The sequence below is a fragment of the Ursus americanus genome, chromosome 7 (assembly GCF_024610735.1).
Source record: "Ursus americanus isolate L20-20 chromosome 7, mUrsAme1.1.p, whole genome shotgun sequence".
Taxonomy (NCBI): Eukaryota; Metazoa; Chordata; class Mammalia; order Carnivora; family Ursidae; genus Ursus; species Ursus americanus.
The window spans coordinates 11,551,879-11,569,366 of record NC_142133.1 but is presented as its reverse complement, the minus strand read 5'-3'; the positions used below and the strand labels follow the sequence as shown (position 1 = coordinate 11,569,366).

The 17,488-nt window shown below is 36.5% G+C and overlaps 1 protein-coding gene across 6 annotated transcripts in view; it reads left to right on the top strand.

Annotated features, from left to right (window-relative positions):
• The window catches only part of VWA3B (von Willebrand factor A domain containing 3B), a 218,793-nt gene that overhangs the window by 141,782 nt on the left and 59,523 nt on the right, over positions 1 to 17,488 (top strand). For all 6 annotated transcript variants that reach the window (XR_015725134.1, XM_045771786.2, XM_045771785.2 and 3 more), the window contains 3 exons: positions 10,199 to 10,315; positions 11,548 to 11,635; positions 11,724 to 11,871. Coding sequence is in view for 5 of the 6 variants with exons in the window: in XM_045771786.2 (XP_045627742.2) it covers positions 10,199 to 10,315; positions 11,548 to 11,635; positions 11,724 to 11,871 (353 nt within the window). In the remaining variant the exon portion in view is untranslated. The remainder of the gene's footprint in view (positions 1 to 10,198; positions 10,316 to 11,547; positions 11,636 to 11,723; positions 11,872 to 17,488) is intronic.

Below are 17,488 nucleotides of genomic sequence, written 5' to 3'. Positions count from 1 at the left end.
GTTCCCTTTTCTCCACATCTTCAACAGTACCTGTTATTTGTCTTTTTGATTCTAGCCATTCTAACAGGTGTGAGGTGATATCTTCTTGTCGTTTTGATTTACATTTCCCCGATGATGAGTGATGTTGAGCATCTTTTCATGTGTCTGTTGGCCATCTGTATGTCTTCTTTGGCAAAATATCTGCTCAGGTTCTATGCCCATTTATTAATTGAATTATTTGGGATTTTTTGGTGTTGAAATCTTCATATCTTTTGTTATTAAGCCCTAATCAGATATACCATTTGCAAATATCTTCTCGCATTCTGTAGATTGCCTTTTCATTTTGTTCATGATTTCCTTCATTGTGCAGAGCTTTTTATTTTGATGTAGTCGCAATAGTTTAATTTTGCTTTTGTTTCCCTTGCCAGAGGAGATATATCTAAAAAAAAAAAAAAAAAAAAAAGTCTTTGTGGCCAATGTCAAAGAAAGTACTGCCTATATGTTTTCTTCCAGGAGTTTTATGGCTTCAGGTCTCAAGTTTAGGTCTGTAATCCATTTTTTGAGTTTATGTTTGTGTATGGTGTGAGAAAGTTGACCAGTTTCATTCTCTTGAATGTAGCTGTCCGGTTTTCCCAGCACCATTTGTCAGAGAGACTTTTTCCCACTCTATATTCTCCTGTGTCATAGATTAATTGACCATAAAAGTGTCAGTTTTCTCTGGACTCTGTTCTGTTCCATTGATTTGTGTGTCTGTTTTTGTGCCAGTAACATACTTTTTTGATATGTATAGCTTTGTAGTAAGTCTTGAAATCTGGGATTGTGATACCTCCAGCTTTGTTTTTATTTTTCAAGATTGCTTTGGCTATTTAGGGTCTTTTGTGGTTCCATACAAATATCAGTATTATTTGTTCTCTGAGAAAAATATTGTTGGTATTTTGATAGGGATTACATTAAATCTGTAAATTGTTTTGAATAGTATGGACATTTTCACAATATTTGTTCTTCCAATCCATGAGCAGGGAATATTTTACCATTTGTGTTGTCTTCAATTTCTTCTATCAGTGATTTATAGTTTTTGGAGTACAGGTCTTTCACCTCCTTGTTGATAAATTTATTCCTAGGTATTTCATTCTTTATGGCGTAGTTGTAAATGGGATTGTTTTCTTTAATTTCTCCTTTAGCTATTTCATTATTAGTGTATAGAAATGCAGGGGCGCCTGGGTGGCTCAGTCATTAAGCGCCTGCCTTCGGCTCAGGGCGTGATCCCAGAGTCCTGGGATCGAGCCCCACATCAGTCTTCTTCGCTGGGAGCCTGCTTCTTCCTCTCCCACTCCCCCTGCTTGTGTTTCCTCTCTCGCTGGCTGTCTCTCTCTCTGTCAAATACATAAATAAAAGTCTTAAAAAAAAAGAAATGCAAGAGATTTCTGTATATTAATTTTGTGTCCTGCAACTTTACTGAATTCACTTATCAGTTCTAGTAGTTTTTTGGTGGAGACTTTTGGATTTTCTATATAAAGTATCATGTCATCTGCAAATAGTGAACATTTCACATCTTTACCAATTTGTATGCCTTTTATTTCTTTTTCTTATCTAATTGCTGTGGCTAAGACTTCCAGGACTATGTTGAATAAAAGTGGTGAGATTGGACATCCTTGTCTTCTTCCGGATCTTAGAGGAAAAGTTCTCAATTTTTCACCATTGAGTATGGTGTTAGCTGTGGTTTTTCTCATATATGGCTTTTATTATGTTAAGACATGTTCCCTCTAACCCTACTTTGTCAAGAGTTTTTATCATGAATGGAGTTTTTATCATTTGTGCTTTGTCAAATACTTTTTCTGCATCTATTGACATGATCCATATGGTTTTTATCCTTTCTCTTGTTAATGTGATGTATCACATTGATTTGTGAATATTGAAAGACCCTTGCATCCTGGGAATAAATCCTACTTGATTGTGGTGAATGATTTTTTTAATGTATTATTGAATTTTGTTTACTAATATTTTGTTGAGGATTTTTGTATCTGTGTTCATCAGAGATATTGACCTATAGTTTTCTCTTTTTTTAGTGTCTTTATCCTGTTTTGGTATCAGAGTAATGTTGGCCTTGTAGAATGAATTTGGAGCTTTCCTTCCTCTTCTATTTTTTGGAATGGTTTGAAAAGAATAGGTATAACTTCTCTTTAAATATCTGGTAGAATTCACCTGTAAGCCATCTGGTCCTGAACTTTTATTTGTTGGGGGGTTTTGATTACTCATTCTATTTCATTGCTGGTAATTGCTCTGTTCAAATTTTTGATTTCTTCCTGATTCAGTTTTGGAAGTTTATATGCTTCTAGGAATATGTCCATTTCTTCTAGGTTGTCCAATTTGTTGGCATGTAATTTTTCATAATATTCTCTTATAATTCTTTGTATTTTTGTGGTATTGGTTGTTATTTCTCCTCCTTCAGTTTCCTCTTTTATTTGAGTTCTCTTCCTTTTTTTTTAAATGAGTTTAGCTTAAAGGTTTATCAATTTTGTTGATCTTTTCAAAGAACCAGCTCCTGGTTTTATTGATTTATTTTTGGTCTGTATTTCATTTATTTTTGCTCTAATCTTTATTATTTCCCTCCTCCTACTGGCTTTGGGCTTTGTTCTTCTCTTTCCAGCTCTTTTAGTTATGTAGTTAGGTTGGGTTGTTGTGAGCTTTTTGTTTGTTTTTTTTGTATAAACTGTGAGTTGTACATTTTTTTGTATAAAGTATGAGTTTACATTAAGATTTTTTCCCTATAGATGTTGCTCTAGCACCATTTGTTGAAAAGGCTATACTTACACTTATTCCATTGAATTAATTTTGTATCTTTGCCAGAAATCAGCTGGGTATATCTGTGTGGGTTAAATCTAGGTTTTATACTTCTGTTCCATTGATCTTTGTTTCTGTTTCTCTACCAATACCACAATATCTTGATTAATGTTGCTACATGCCTTATTATCAAGTGCCATGATTCCTCCAACTTTATTTCTCTTTTGCAAAAGTATTTTAGCTATTTTGGGGGGCCTAAAGTTTTGTTTAAATTTTAGAACATGGTTATGTATTTAAAGAAAACCTTTCTAGGATTTTGACATGAATTGCATTGAATTTATAGATTGATTTGGGGACAACTCACATCTTTATGATGTTGATTCATCCAGTCTGTGAACACAACTCATGAATATGACCATATATTAGGTCTTCTTTGTTGTCTTGCAGCAACATTTTGTAATTTCCAGCTTAGAGATCCTGTACATGTTTTATTAACTATATGCCTAATTATTTCATTGTATTTGGAGTGATTGTAAATGGTATTTGTTTTTTTAATATAGGTTTCCATATGTTCATTAGGTCATTATATTCATTAGTCTATCAAAATGCAATTGATTTTGTGTGTTGATCCTGTAACTGGCAACTTTACTGGACTCAGTAGTTCTAGGAATTGTGTGTGTGTGTGTGTGTGTGTGTGTGTGTGTGTGTGTGTGTGTGTGATATGTGCTTGTGGATTTCTTGCCATTTTCTGCATAGACAATATGTCATCTACAAATAGGGACAGTTTCATCTTCCTTTCCAATCTCTATGACTTTATTTATTTTTCTTGTCTTATTGCAGAAGTTAGAACTTCTAGGACTCTGTTGAATAAGAGCGACAAGAGTGGGCATTCTGGCCTTTTTCCCAGTCTTAAGGGAAAAGATAATTCAGTCTTTCACCATTGTGAATGATATTAACTGTAAATATTCTTTATCTGTAGGTATTCTTTCTGCAGATATTCTTTATCAAGTTAAGGATGTTTCCCTCATTTTTAATTTTCTGAGAGTTTTTATGATGGATGGGTGCTGAATTTTGTCAAATGCTTTTGCTGCATCAATTGATACATGATTTTTCTTCTTTAGTCTGTTGATATGTGGATTACTGATTATTTTCAAATGTTAACCAACCTTGTATGTCTGGAATATTTTTCACTTCCATATTTTCTCTGTGTATAACTCTTTTAATACCTTGCTGGATTTGGTTTGCTAATACTCCGTTGTGGGTTTTTATATCTAAGTACATGAAGAATATTGGTCTATAGTTTTTCTTTTTTCTTAGTTCTGTTTTTTCCACAGTTTTAAATTGATGTGTAGTTGATATATAATACCATATTAGCTTTAGGTGTACACCATAGTAATTTCACATTTATATACATCACAAAGTCACCATCACAAAGTGATCACAATAAATCCAGCTACTATTTCACCATACAAAGTTGTTACTTATTATTAAACATATTCTCTATGCTGCACATTGCATTACCTATCTTATTTATTTTATAACTGGACGTTTGTACCTTTTAATCCTCTTCTCTTATTCCCTTCCTGCCCTACACCCTTCCCCTCTAGCAACCACCAGATTGTTCTCTGTATTTATGAGTCTGTTTCTATTGTTTTGTTTGTTTTTCTTTTTCATCATATTTATGTAAATTTTTAAAAAATTTGAGTATAGTTAACACACAATATTACATTAGTTTCAAGTATATAACATAGCTATTCAATTCTTCACACTGTTTTTGCCTGGTTTTGGTGTCAAGTTAATATTATCCTCCTCAAATGAGTTGAGAAGTTGTTCCTCCTCTTTTGTTCTTGGAAGAAATTGGTATAATTCTTTTTTGAATATTTGGTAAAATTATCATGGAGCCATTTGGGCCTGGAGATTTTTTCCCAGGGCTTCTTTATTAAGAATTCAGTTTTAAAAGATGGTTTTAGGGCTATTAATGTTTATTTTATCTTGGTTGAATTTTGGCAGTTGGTAGTTTTTAAGGATGTGGTCTATTTTTCCTAAGTTATCAAATCTATCAGTGCAAAGTTATTTACTGTATTCCTTTTTTACCTTTTAAATGACTGCAAGATCTATAGTAATGTCCACTGTACTGTTTCTGATATTAATGCTCTGTCTGTCCTCTCTCTCTCTCATTTTCTCTTTCTCATTCTCTTTTTCAGTCTTGCTAGAGGTTTAATCAGATTTATTGGTGCTCTCTTCCCCTAAAAACAGCTTCATCTAACTGATTATCTCTAATGTTTTATTTTCAATTTCACTGATTTCTGCTCTTTATTGTTTCCTCCCTTCTGCCTGCTTTAGTTTTGTTTTGTTCTTTTTTCCTAATTTCTTGAGTTAGGAACTTATCATTGATTTGAGATACTTCCTCATTTCCAACATAAGCATTTAGTGCAAAAATTTCTCTCCCAGCACTGTTTTAGCTGCATCTCACATATTTAGATTTGTTGTGTTTTTGTTTTCTTTCAGTTCTAAGTATGTTTCTTTCCTTTAAGGCCTTCCTCTTTAACCCATGGATTATTTATAAGTGTGTTGTTTAATTCCACATGTTTAGAGTTTCTCCTGTTGTCTTTCTGTAATCACTTTCTAGTTTGAGTCCACTATGGTCAAAGAACACACTGTATGATTTCAATTCTTTTAAATTAGTTGGAATCTGTTATAATGACTAATAGTCTGTCTTCGTAAAGGTATGAAGATATGTTTTGTGGGCACTAGAAAGATATGTGTATTCTGTTGTTACTGGGGGTAGTAGTCTGTCTATGTTAGTTGGATCCTGCTGGTTGACTGTGTTCTCTGTCCGTGCTGATTTTGAGTCTAGTAGTACTTTCACTTTTTGAGAGGAAGTTATGAGGCCCTTAAATATATTTGTTGCTTTGTCTCTTTTTCCTTTGAGCTCTATCAATTTTATTTAACTTCATGTATTTTAAGACTCTGGAACTTTACATCAAAAACTAGGGATGTACTGTATAGTGACATAATATAATAAAAAATTATTATATAAAAAAAGAGGGCACTTGTTGTGATGAACTCCAGGTGATATATGTAAGTGTTGAATCACTATATTGTACACCTGAAATTGATATTACACTGTATGTTGATTATACTTCAATTAAAAAAATAAGCAGAAAAAAAAAGACTCTTTGGTTTATGTGTGCCCATTTAGAATCTATGTTTTCCTGGTAGATTGACCCCTTTATTATGTAAATTTTCTTTGCTGTATTTTATCAGGTATTAATATTAGCCACTCCAGTTTTTTGTTAATATTTTCATGGTATATCTTCTTCTATCCTTTTACTTTCTTTTATTATTATTATATTCAGTTAGCCAACATATAGTACATCATTGGTTTTTGATGTAGTGTTCAACAATGCATTAGTTGCATATAACACCCAGTGCTCATCACAACACGTGCCCTCGTTAATAACCATCCTTTTACTTTCAATCTACCAGTGTTGTACTTAAATTTCTTGGGGCACCTGAGTGGTATAGTTGGTTGAGCATCCAACTCTTGGTTTTGGCTCAGCCATGATCATGGGATTGAGCCCTGTTGTTGGGCTCCACACTCAGCTCAGAGTCTGCTTAAGACTTTCTCTCCTTCTTTTTTTTTTTTTTTAAAGATTTTATTTATTTATTCGACAGAGATAGAGACAGCCAGTGAGAGAGGGAACACAAGCAGGGGGAGTGGGAGAGGAAGAAGCAGGCTCATAGCGGAAGAGCCTGATGTGGGGCTCGATCCCAGATCGCCGGGATCACGCCCTGAGCTGAAGACAGACGCTTAACCGCTGTACCACCCAGGCGCCCCAAGACTTTCTCTCCTTCTTATTTGCCTTTCCCTGCCTGTGCTCATGCAAGCACATGCTCTCTCTCTCAAATAAATAAATCTTAAAAAAAAATAAATTTCTCTTAAGTAGCATATAGTTTGATGGTGTTCTTTTATCCACTCTGCCAGTATGTTTTTTGATTAGTAGTATTAGATATTTACATTTAAAGTAATAATTGATATGTTAGCACTTCTGTTATTTTATTATTTTCTATTTATTTTCATTGGTCTTGTTTCTCTTTCTTTTTTCTTGCCGTCCTTCAGGTTACTTTTTTTTTTAATAATATTTTTTAAATTATATTATGTTAGTCATCATACAGTACATCCCTGGTTTTTGATGTAAAGTTCCATGATTCATTACTTGTGTATAACACCCAGTGCACCATGCAGTACATGCCCTCCTTAATACCCATCACCAGCCTATCCCATTCCCCCACCACCCTCCCCTCTGAGGACTCTGGGAAACATCCTTCAGGTTACTTGAACATTTTTTACAATTCTGTCATGGTTTACTTGTAGTTTTTAAAAAATTTCTCTCTTTGTATGATTTTTGTAATTGTTTCTCTGGGTATGACAGCATACATAAGTGACTTGTAAAAGTCTACAGGTGTCAGCATTTTACCACTTCGTGTGAGTGTTGAAATCTTACTTCAATTTAGAAAATTTCAAATTTATTTATATTCCCCAGGTTTCAATACCATTATCTTGAGTATTAGGTGGTGTTATAATGTCTGTTCCAGTCATTTTGAAGGATTGGTCTGTTAGCCACAGTTTTTTTGTTTTGTTTTGTTTTGTTTATTTTACCATGTGTAGAAAGGCTTTTATTTTCTCTTAATTCTTGAAGGACAATTTTACCTTCAGAATTTACAGTCAATTGTTCTTTCTTTTTTGTGGTTGAAAAATAGTGAAGCCCCTCTTTGGGGCCTCCTTCATTTAAAATGTGAAATTTTCTGTCATTCAAACTGATGTTCCCTTAGGTAATGTGTCTTTTTTCTCTGGCTACTTTCAAGATCTTTCCCTTTGTTTCTGACATTCAAATGTTTAACTGTAATACATCTTGGCATGGATTTCCTTGGGTTTATTCTGTTTGGTGTTTGTTCAACTTCTTGAATCTGTACATTGTGTCTTTCACCAAATTTGGAAAGTTTTCTCTACTATTTCTTCAAGAAGTCTATCTGTTCTACTTTCTGTCTCCCTGTCCTTTTGAGACCCTGATGATATGAATGTTGGATATTTTGTTATTATCCTACAGGTCTCTGAGTCTCTGTTTATCTTGTGTCAATATATTTTTTTTCTCTGTTGTTAAAATTGGCTGAGTTCTAGTTTTCTCTCTGTCTTCAAGTTCTCTGATATGATCCCCTGTCATCTCTGCTCTACTATTGAGCCCATCCAGCAAGTTTTTTAATTTGTTATTTTTTAGCTCTTCAATTTCCACTTGGAAACTTTTACAACTTCTGTTTCTTAGCTGAGATTTTCTATTTGTTCATTTGTTTCAAGAGAATTTGTAATTAATTGTTGAAGCATTTTTATGACAGCTTCTTTGAAATCCTTATCAGATAATCCCAACTTCTGATTCATCATTCATTCTGTTGGCATCATTTGCTTGTCTTTCTCATTTAAAGTATGATTTTCATGGTTCTTGCTGTGATGGGTAATTTTTTATAGTATTCTGAACATTTTGTCTATTATGAAAGGGACTCTGGATCCTATTTAGATCTTTTATTTTAGGAAGTAGTTGCCCTGTTTACAGCTGGCACATAGACCTTAGCCTGATTCTGTGGGGCCGTGGTTCCAATGGTAATTTAATTTTCACAGCCTTCGTGATATTATTTTGGTGCTTGGTTTGCTGGTGTTAGTGAAGCTACTACTGGTCCCTGATGGTGCTGCCTGAGGGAGGAGCAGGAGTTTCCTCAGGCCAGGAGGCTAGATGTCTCTCAGTGGGGAAAAATTGTGGTAGCTTCCCCACTGCTATCTTTTGAGTGTTTTCATGTCTGTGGGCAAGGGAGGAGAGCCTTGAACCTACAGAGGCCAAGGGGATTCCTGGTATGGGCCACTTGCCATAGCTGGCTCAATCTTGCATGATCTGTCCACTTGTCGTGGTATCTCTGTACAAGGGAGGAATATCTTAGGCTCATGTGAACACAGTGGCTTCCCATACCAGGCCACTTGTGTAGCCTGCCTGCCCATTCCAGTAAACCTGAGTTTTGCTAGAAATGCTACTTGCCACTTGCCCTAAACATTTTAATGGCCTTTTGCTTCTTCCACTGTTTCACTTAGACTTGTGACTGTTGCTATTGATAGGCATCCCTGTCCTGAATTTTTATTCTGTTTCAATTTTTAACATAGAAGGGTAATGAAATGTAGTGACTGACTACAGAACTTGGGGAGTAGTTAAGTACTTGAATCCACTGCCAGATAAATGTTTTTATTCATTATTTTCAGAATTTGGGAATAGTACAGTTTTTATGTTTGGAGACTTTTGGAGCTAAATTTTATTTTCATTTTGGCACACCTGTTGTTTTGCCTAATGATTTTGGTCAAAGTGGCCTGCCAGAGTTCAGCTCTCCTATGTGGATCATTTATCTCTTTTACTCACAGACATAGCTCCCAATGAAATTTATCCTTTTTAATTCCTGGTTACAGAGGCAATCAAGACAAGACTCACCCTGTTATTGCCTAGAAAAATAATGAATAACACGTAGCACAGTCCTTTCTCTATGTACAGAGACCACTGGTGTTAACTTTCTATGAAAAGGACAATTTATGGATCATTAGCTCATCTTCAGTCTGATGATCTAGTTTCTTATAGGAGAGGCTAAGTCCCTTCTTGTTGAAAACAAGGACACAACTCATTCATGAATACTACGTAAAGCCTTGGTACTTGTGCCTCCAAATTGTGACGTACAGGACACATTTACAATTAATGTGGTTTCTGTAACTGCATATGAAAAATAATCAAGATGTCTTATTACAAGCTCATTACCTTCTATATAACACAGATTAGTTGTCGATATTTGATAAGTATCTATTTGCTCATTAAAGGACTGCAATCTGTGAATATGGTGAGGCATCACTCCTAGGATTATGTTATGTTGACCTTAAGCCAACGTTGTCTAAGAGAGCCCAGTATACTCACATGAGCTCTTAAAAAGAGGAGCTTTTTCCAGTCGGTGACAGAAAAGAAAGTCAGAGAGACTTGAAGCACGAGGGGAATTCAGTGCGCCATTGCTGGCTTGAAGGTGGAGGGCTACATGGGTAGTAATGTGGGTGCTTAGGGAGCTGAGAGCCGCCCTGATGGTCATCAAGGATAGAGGGACCTCAGTCCCACAGCTACAAGGAAATGAGTTCTGCCAACAACTTGAATGAGCTTGGAAGTAGATCTCTCTCAAAGAGGGGCAGCGCTTGAGCTCAGATAAGTGGAATAAGCCTTAACTGCAGCATTTAGTTGGTGGCAGAAACTGTCCTCTGAGGTTTGGAATCTGTATTCTTTTTTTAAGGACCCAAGGAAATAGGTGCATTTAGTAATCTATCTCCTTTTGTCCCAAATTGCTTTAACCCATTTCCCTTTGATACCAACAGAATCAACCAAAACCAGCCTGCTCAGAAGCCGGATGTCCAGCCTCAAGAGCTCAGCTTGCAGTGAGAGGACCGACAGCCTTTCCACTTCCAGCAGCTGGAACACTCCAAGTGACAGAGGCAAGCCAGAGAGGGTCTCTATGTCAGGAAGCACAAGCCAGCCTCCCTTTGCCAAGTGTGTCTGCTCCTAAAAAGCTGGGTGTAGATACATTTCGGGGGAAACAAATCATTTTTAATCATGATTTACTCCTTGTAAATCATGTCTGCTTGCTATAGTGAACTGGATTTTCTTAGACTGAGATTTGCAATTACTGTTCCTGGACGCTTAATATATAAGTGGCTCACGTAACTCTGGTGCTAGCGTAGTGCCTGCTGCCAGTCTGTGGTTTGAACATGAAAATCTAATACTTCACAGTTGGTTTATTTTCTTCCCTTCATTCACAGGTGGTGACATCTGATGAGCCCCTCTCTGGTCCATATTGTCAGACTTTGGGGGGCTAAATGTGAGGAAAATATGATTTTCCTCTCAAATTTTATTATAAGAATGAAATCCTTACTCTTAAAATAGCAAATTTCTAAGAGTTTAATTCCTGTAGGACTTTTCCCTGTATTTCAAATAGTTGATAACTAGTAAATCAAACTAATGACACAGATATGCTCAATCAATCCCCTATGTAGGAGGAAGTGACTGAGTGACAAGTGTACGCTCACTCCATCACAGCTGAATCTAACCTTATGTTCTTTAGTGCTGATCACTGTGATGTCTTTTCCTCTGTTTCAATTAACCTGTCATAGTCCCTAGGTCTGCCATATGCATGGTTCTTAAAGGGCTTATCATATGATAAGTAGGGTATGATTTCTTAGATGTTTAACCAACTCACTCCCAAACACCCCTCCTTCTAGGTGCTGCCGATTGAACCAGCTAATATTTCTTTTCATTTATAAGTCCAAGTTTATATAAGGGTATGTATTAAAAGCCCCAAATATTGATTTGAAAATGTGTATCTACAACTAAACAGGATCCAATAGGGATTTTGGTTTTCCATACAGAGTGGAGGAACCACAAAGCAAACTATCAAAAACTAAAATGTTGATCAAAGTTCTTTTGTATAATTTGGGGGCAGTCTAATGAGGGCAATATTGCACAATCATTGGTTAATGGCATTCTCATTTAACATTTTAAAAGTGTGTTTTCTGGGGAATGAGAGAATGAATGTCTCGTTCTTCCATGGAGAGGGATCTCAATGGATATGGGGTGAAGTAGTTAAGCAAAACAATGATAGGGCCATATTCATCATGCATTGGTCTTACATATATTGGAAATTATACGACTGTCATTTCTCCTTCCACAGAGAAAAGCATTCTGCTGACAAATGAATACCTAGATGGCAAATCATTAGGAATAGTGAGTCGAGAAGGAAAACAGGTTCATGACCGAGAGTGAGTACTTTAATTTTACCAGGGAAGTTTTGTTATGTTTTTATCACAAGGTTTAAAGCATCATAGTCTGTGTTCTTATTTCTTCAAGTATGTCTTCAGAAAACTGGCTCAAGACCCATGGCTTGGTTGCCAAGAAACTCACCGTCATGGATGCCTTGTCCGTGACAGCGGTCCCTCACATCCCCACCTATGTTCCCATTCTGGACAAGCATGTTGTTTCCAAGGTCTTTGATGAGGTAAGACTGATTTTCTATCTGTCCCTGCCTGACATATTTTTCACTTCCGGTTCAAAAAAAAAATGTAGTTCTCTTTGGTTTTGTACAGTTATAACAGAAATGTATGTCAGCCATTGAGAAGAAAATTATTTGTGAAGATAGTAAAAAAGAGAAAAGCTCTTAAGAAGCTTTGTTTTTAAGCTGAGAAGAAATTGGCCTTTGTTGGGTTGGCAGTTCACAGCTGTTGCTGGTGGGTGGCAGAATGGAGCTACAAAATGTTTGAAAAGCTTCTCAGAGTCGTGAGTCATGAGTGAACATCATCCAGTATCAGAGAACCAGGGGAGAACTAGTGGGAGACTATGTCCTCCCTTTGCTTACCTTCTCTTCTTAAATATAGTGGCATCTTTTCTTTTTTTCTTTTTTTTTTTAAGATTTATTTATTGAAAAAGAGCACGTGTGTGCCTGCACGAGTGGGGGGAGGGCAGAGGAAGAGAATCTCAAGCAGACTCCCACTGAGCTTGGAGTCCAACAGGGGCTCGATCTCATGGACCCATGAGATCAGGACCTGAACTGAAACCAGGAGTCAACCCCCTTAGCCAGCTGAGCCACCAGGCAACTGCAGTGGCATCTTTTCCATCATAAAATCTCCAAAGGAAAAAGAGAAAGAGGGAGGGAGCAAGGGAGAGCCGAGGCAGAGAGAGAGAGAGAGAGAGAGAGAGATTGAGAGAGACTGAGAGTGAACCAGAGCCAAAGAACCATAAGAGAGTGACAGTCATGTCTTGGAAGGGGAAAAAGCAGTGGGAGGTTGTGGTAGGGTTAAATGTGGAGGAAGGCCAAATAAATACTGAAAAGTTTCCCTTGAATTGGGCAACTAGAAGGTCCTTGCCCTTAGCAAAAACAGATTGAGTGGAGTAGCCAGGCTGTTCAAGGTTGAGGAACACACAAAAAACAAGGGTATGAGGATCAAACCCCAGTGCTTCTGGGCAAATACAGTGGCAGCTAATGATTTAAATAGAAACATATCAGGCTTTGTGGTCACTAAATGGAAATAGTATCCTTAAAAGAACCTATCTCATCCTGAAATGGTTACAGAAGAAATGTAGGGTGTTTGGGATTTGCTTCCGAATCATTGGGATGGTGAGAGTTGTTGGGAGAGGAGAGGAATAGATAAAAGAAGATTGGCCGTGGTTGATAACTGTTGAATTTGCATAATAAGAATATTGAATCAGGGGAAGCTCATTCTACAGTTCTCTCTGCTTTTTTACATAGTTTTGATTTTCCATAATAGAAAATTGAAAAAAAAAAGGCAGGAAACCTTTTTTTAAAAAGGCTTTATTTAACTGGTCTTGTTGTATTTGGGAGAAGCAGAAGAATTGGTGAATTTTTCCTCTTAGTCACATTGAAGACATTACACTCATGGAGTTCAGCGTGCACCCTGCTTTGGCACGACCAGTGAGTTTTGCTCGGGAGGTTGTGTGTGATTGATGCTATATTCTTGACGACTGTGCCTCACGGTGCGTGGTTCTGTCCCTGGCTGAGACCTTGTGACTGGCAGCTTCTATTTGTATCTCTAGTGAACTCTAACCCGATTAGTCAGATAATGTATCACTTGAACTTGACTTCTTCTAGAAGCAACAGAGAGAAACTGAACACTGATTGATTTCTTCTTGGAAGTTTGGTGGCAGCTTTTCCTATTCTGTGCATTTATTTTATTAATATTCTTCAGTTTTATTTGGAATAAGATGTATTTAGTGAACTCTACCAAGAAGTAGAATTTTCTTGTGCTTATCATGTCTCCTTCTAAGCCTTCCAATAACCTAAAACATGGAAAAGTAAATTTCTCAAAAAAGAAATATGATAGGGTAAGGAAGTACAAACATAAAATCAAAGGAAGAAACCATAAGGGAAAGATTTATAGATTGAATACAGAAAAATGTTATATTGGATAAAAGCATATAAATAAAATGAAGCAGAGCTCAGAAAAATATTTATACATATACAAGAAAGAGTTATAGGAGTAATGTCTTAAATATGTTTTCGTGTGTGCATCCATATAAACCAGTGGTGTGTGTGTATGTATAAATCAGTGTTCTATCCACAGAACAACATACATGTACATGTGCCCAGACCATAAAAGAATAAAAAAATGATAAATACCTCATTGGAAAATCTACGGGGATAAATTAAAAAAAAATCAAAACCCCAGAGAAAAATATTTCTTAGCTGGTAAGCAAATATATGCATTGAGAAAAAAAATGCAAACTGAAAAACAATTAGACAACTACCCTACCACCACCATCAAATTTGTAAGGTTAAAAAATACTAATAAACAAACAAACACAAATACTAATGAACAGTGATGGCAAGATTAGGATGAAATGAGAACTTTTATATCCTGCTGGTGGGAGTATAAATTGCTGCATCCTTGGCAATGCACTCAGAGGTGTTAGAGCGTACAGCCTTTCCCCCAGTGAGTGCATATGTAGATATCTCATAATCAGAAATACCGATACATACATTCAAAGAATAGTTAGTGCTGCCTTATATCTAACAATGAGAATGCTGAAAACAACCTAAATGTCTGCAGGCTGTATCCATCTCATGCAGTGTCACACGTTCATGAAATGTCTTGTTCTGAAGAATAAGGAATGACATAGGGAAAAGCTCTCAATATAATTAATGCTAAAGGAAAAAAAATCAGGTACAAAGCTCCACATACATAGTACATAAATTTGGTTACATATATGTATGATGTAGACCTAGCACTCTTTCTCCCTCCTTTTCTCTTTCACTATAATGTTAATAGTGTTTATCTGAGTTATGAGATTACTGGAGATTTGGGGGGTTTTGTTTATGTATTGTCTAGTTTTTGTCGTAGTACTTTTAACTGAATATATATTAACATTATACTGACAAGTTAAGAAAAACAGACCTATAACAAATGATGAAATGGTGAAATATAAAGGGAACCTTATTTTTAATTAATTATTGGTTTATTTTTATTTGCTAAATAATATATGAATACATTCTCAGTATGGAATGGCCATTTAGAAGTCTTTAAAGGAAAATGTGGAAGCTTCTATCTCATCCACTCTCATCTACAAAGGAAACTCTCTGGGTAGTTTGGTGACTATCTTTCCAATTCTTTTTCTACCCACACACTCATATATATACGTATATGTATGTAACATATATTTATACACATATGCGTAACAATTTTAATAAATATAGATGAGCTGATACTATATGGATTTGCCTTGTTTATCTTCTATAAATTATCATTTATTTTATAAGAATTTTATTTTAAAAATTAAGGCCTTAGAGGCACCTGGGCTCATCGGTTAAGTGTCCGACTCTTGATCTCAGTTCAGGTCTTAATCTCGGGGTCATGAGTTCAGGCCCCATATTGGGCTCCATGCTGGGTGTGGAGTCTACTTAAAAAAAATTAATGTCTTAGAGACCTCTACACATGTGTAGTTATGGGTCTGTCTCATTCTTACTAGTTTCAAGGTTCTTCCTCATTATTTTATTTCTTAATTGAAATATAGCTGGCACACCATGTTACATTAGTTTCATGTGTACAACACAGTGATTCAACAACTCTGTAAGTTATGCTGTGCTTACCACAAGTGTAACACCCTCCGTCACCATCCAAAGCTATTGTAGTACTCTTCACTATATTTCCTGTGCTGTACCTCTCATCCCCAGTTCTTTCCCATGATTAATGAACATTTACATTGTATCCTTCTCTTCTATATCACAAACAATCCTGTATCAGATTTCCTTGCACACAGGTTTTTGGGCACATGTACAAGGCTCTTGCTAGACCCAAAGGTTGTGCACATTTAAAATTTTGACAGATGAAATCAAATAACCTTCCAAATAAATTTTACATTTCTACTAGTTATAGCCCCACAGACAGCCTTTTTCCTAAGAGGAACTCTATATATAAATATTCGTTGATAAGCATTTGTTCTACAAGTGTAGAAATGCTTTGAAAACCCTGAAAATTGTATGCAACCTGTCTTATTCAACCTGTCCTCTCCTCACTGGTTCATATTCTGAAGAAGTGAACATAGTAATTTATATAATAATAATATACCTACTCTGAGATTGTTATGGGATTAAAAGAAGTAATGCATATAACAGTCCGTACTCAGCAGGCACTCAATAAATATTGGCTTTTATTTTTAAAATATTCAACAAATATTACATGCCTACTGTATGCAGGCCCTGCGCTAATCTCTAGAGCACAGCCAAATAAGACAACCAATGTTTCTACCCAAACACAGTTTACCATCTCATGGAGGAAATAGCAATTAAAATAAGTCCTGGTTAAATGTAACAAGTGGGAGGTGCAGAGTGAAGATGCAGGAGAGGTCCCTAAGCCAGTTTTAGTCGTCAAAGAAGGCTTCACACTTGACTGTGAGAGTTCAGACCCAGGGGCAGAAAAGGAGTTATGAGGTGAGGAGAGGGAAGGGATGTCCTAAGCAGCAGGTGGGGGAGTTCAAGGGTCCAAGAAAGTTTGTCATTCTACAGTATGTTTGGTGTGACTGGAGGAAGGTGTTAGCACTAGTAAAGGAAGGGCCGTGGTTAAGAAATTGGAATGTCATCCTGAGGAGAAGCAAAGTGTTTTTAGCAGAAGATCAAGTTTGGGCTTCAGCTGCAATGTGCCGAATAGTTGGAGAGGTTTGAGGCTGAGAAGGTGAGAGTCAGTCAGGAGGCAAGGCCTGGGTGACTCTGACCCAGGTGGCAACAATGGGAGTGGATCCAATGTTATTTTCAAAGTCAGGTAGATAGGACCAAACTATGTGGGGCTGAGAGAGAGAAAAATGTGGAGTGATTTCAAGAAGAAAAAACTGGAAGAGTAGTGAGGGTCCTGTTCTTTAGAAGAACATTCTAGTCTTCTGACTCTAGAGAGCAAAGCCAAGGGATGAGGATCAACATTTTTCAATTGCATTCCACCATTGGCACTTGTGCTTGGTGCTTTTTATGACCATGTAAATTCTCATCACAGTCCTGTGAGTAGTTATCACGCCATCCAGCATGCTTCCCTTCCTCCATTATTGATAGTAAGAGCACGAATCATGACGATAATGGAAATATACTGCAGTAAATTACAATTTCACTCTCAAAGCATGCTTGTATCTTTTATTCCTTAACATTTTCTCTGACTGGAAGAGACCCTCACTTAGAAATGGAAAGAATAGAAAGACAGTAACCTGAAAATAATCCTCCTTAGTGGGATGTATAGCTTTTTGAGATTTGGACCTCATGTTTTATGAAAAAGTAGACACAAAAGTAGAATGGAACTGAAAAGGAAACCTGAATCTTAACCCACTTTACTGAGAATTTTAATGAACTCTTACTCCTATGTGCCCAGCCACATCTGTCTGGGCTGAATTGTAAAGCAGTGTTTGGCTTTATCCCCAGCTCTTTGTTTCATTCATGACTTATGTATGGGCTCTTTCTTCTTCTGGAACACAATGCTGTTTTGGTTTTCAATGTTTCCCAGACCAGCATCAAATCTGTCACCTTGGAAATGAAGTATTGAGCAGAGAGGTTGCCCTAGCAACTCTTCATTACAAGATGCTAACTGGCCCTTTTGGTTTCAAATGGACCAGATAATTTTACCTTA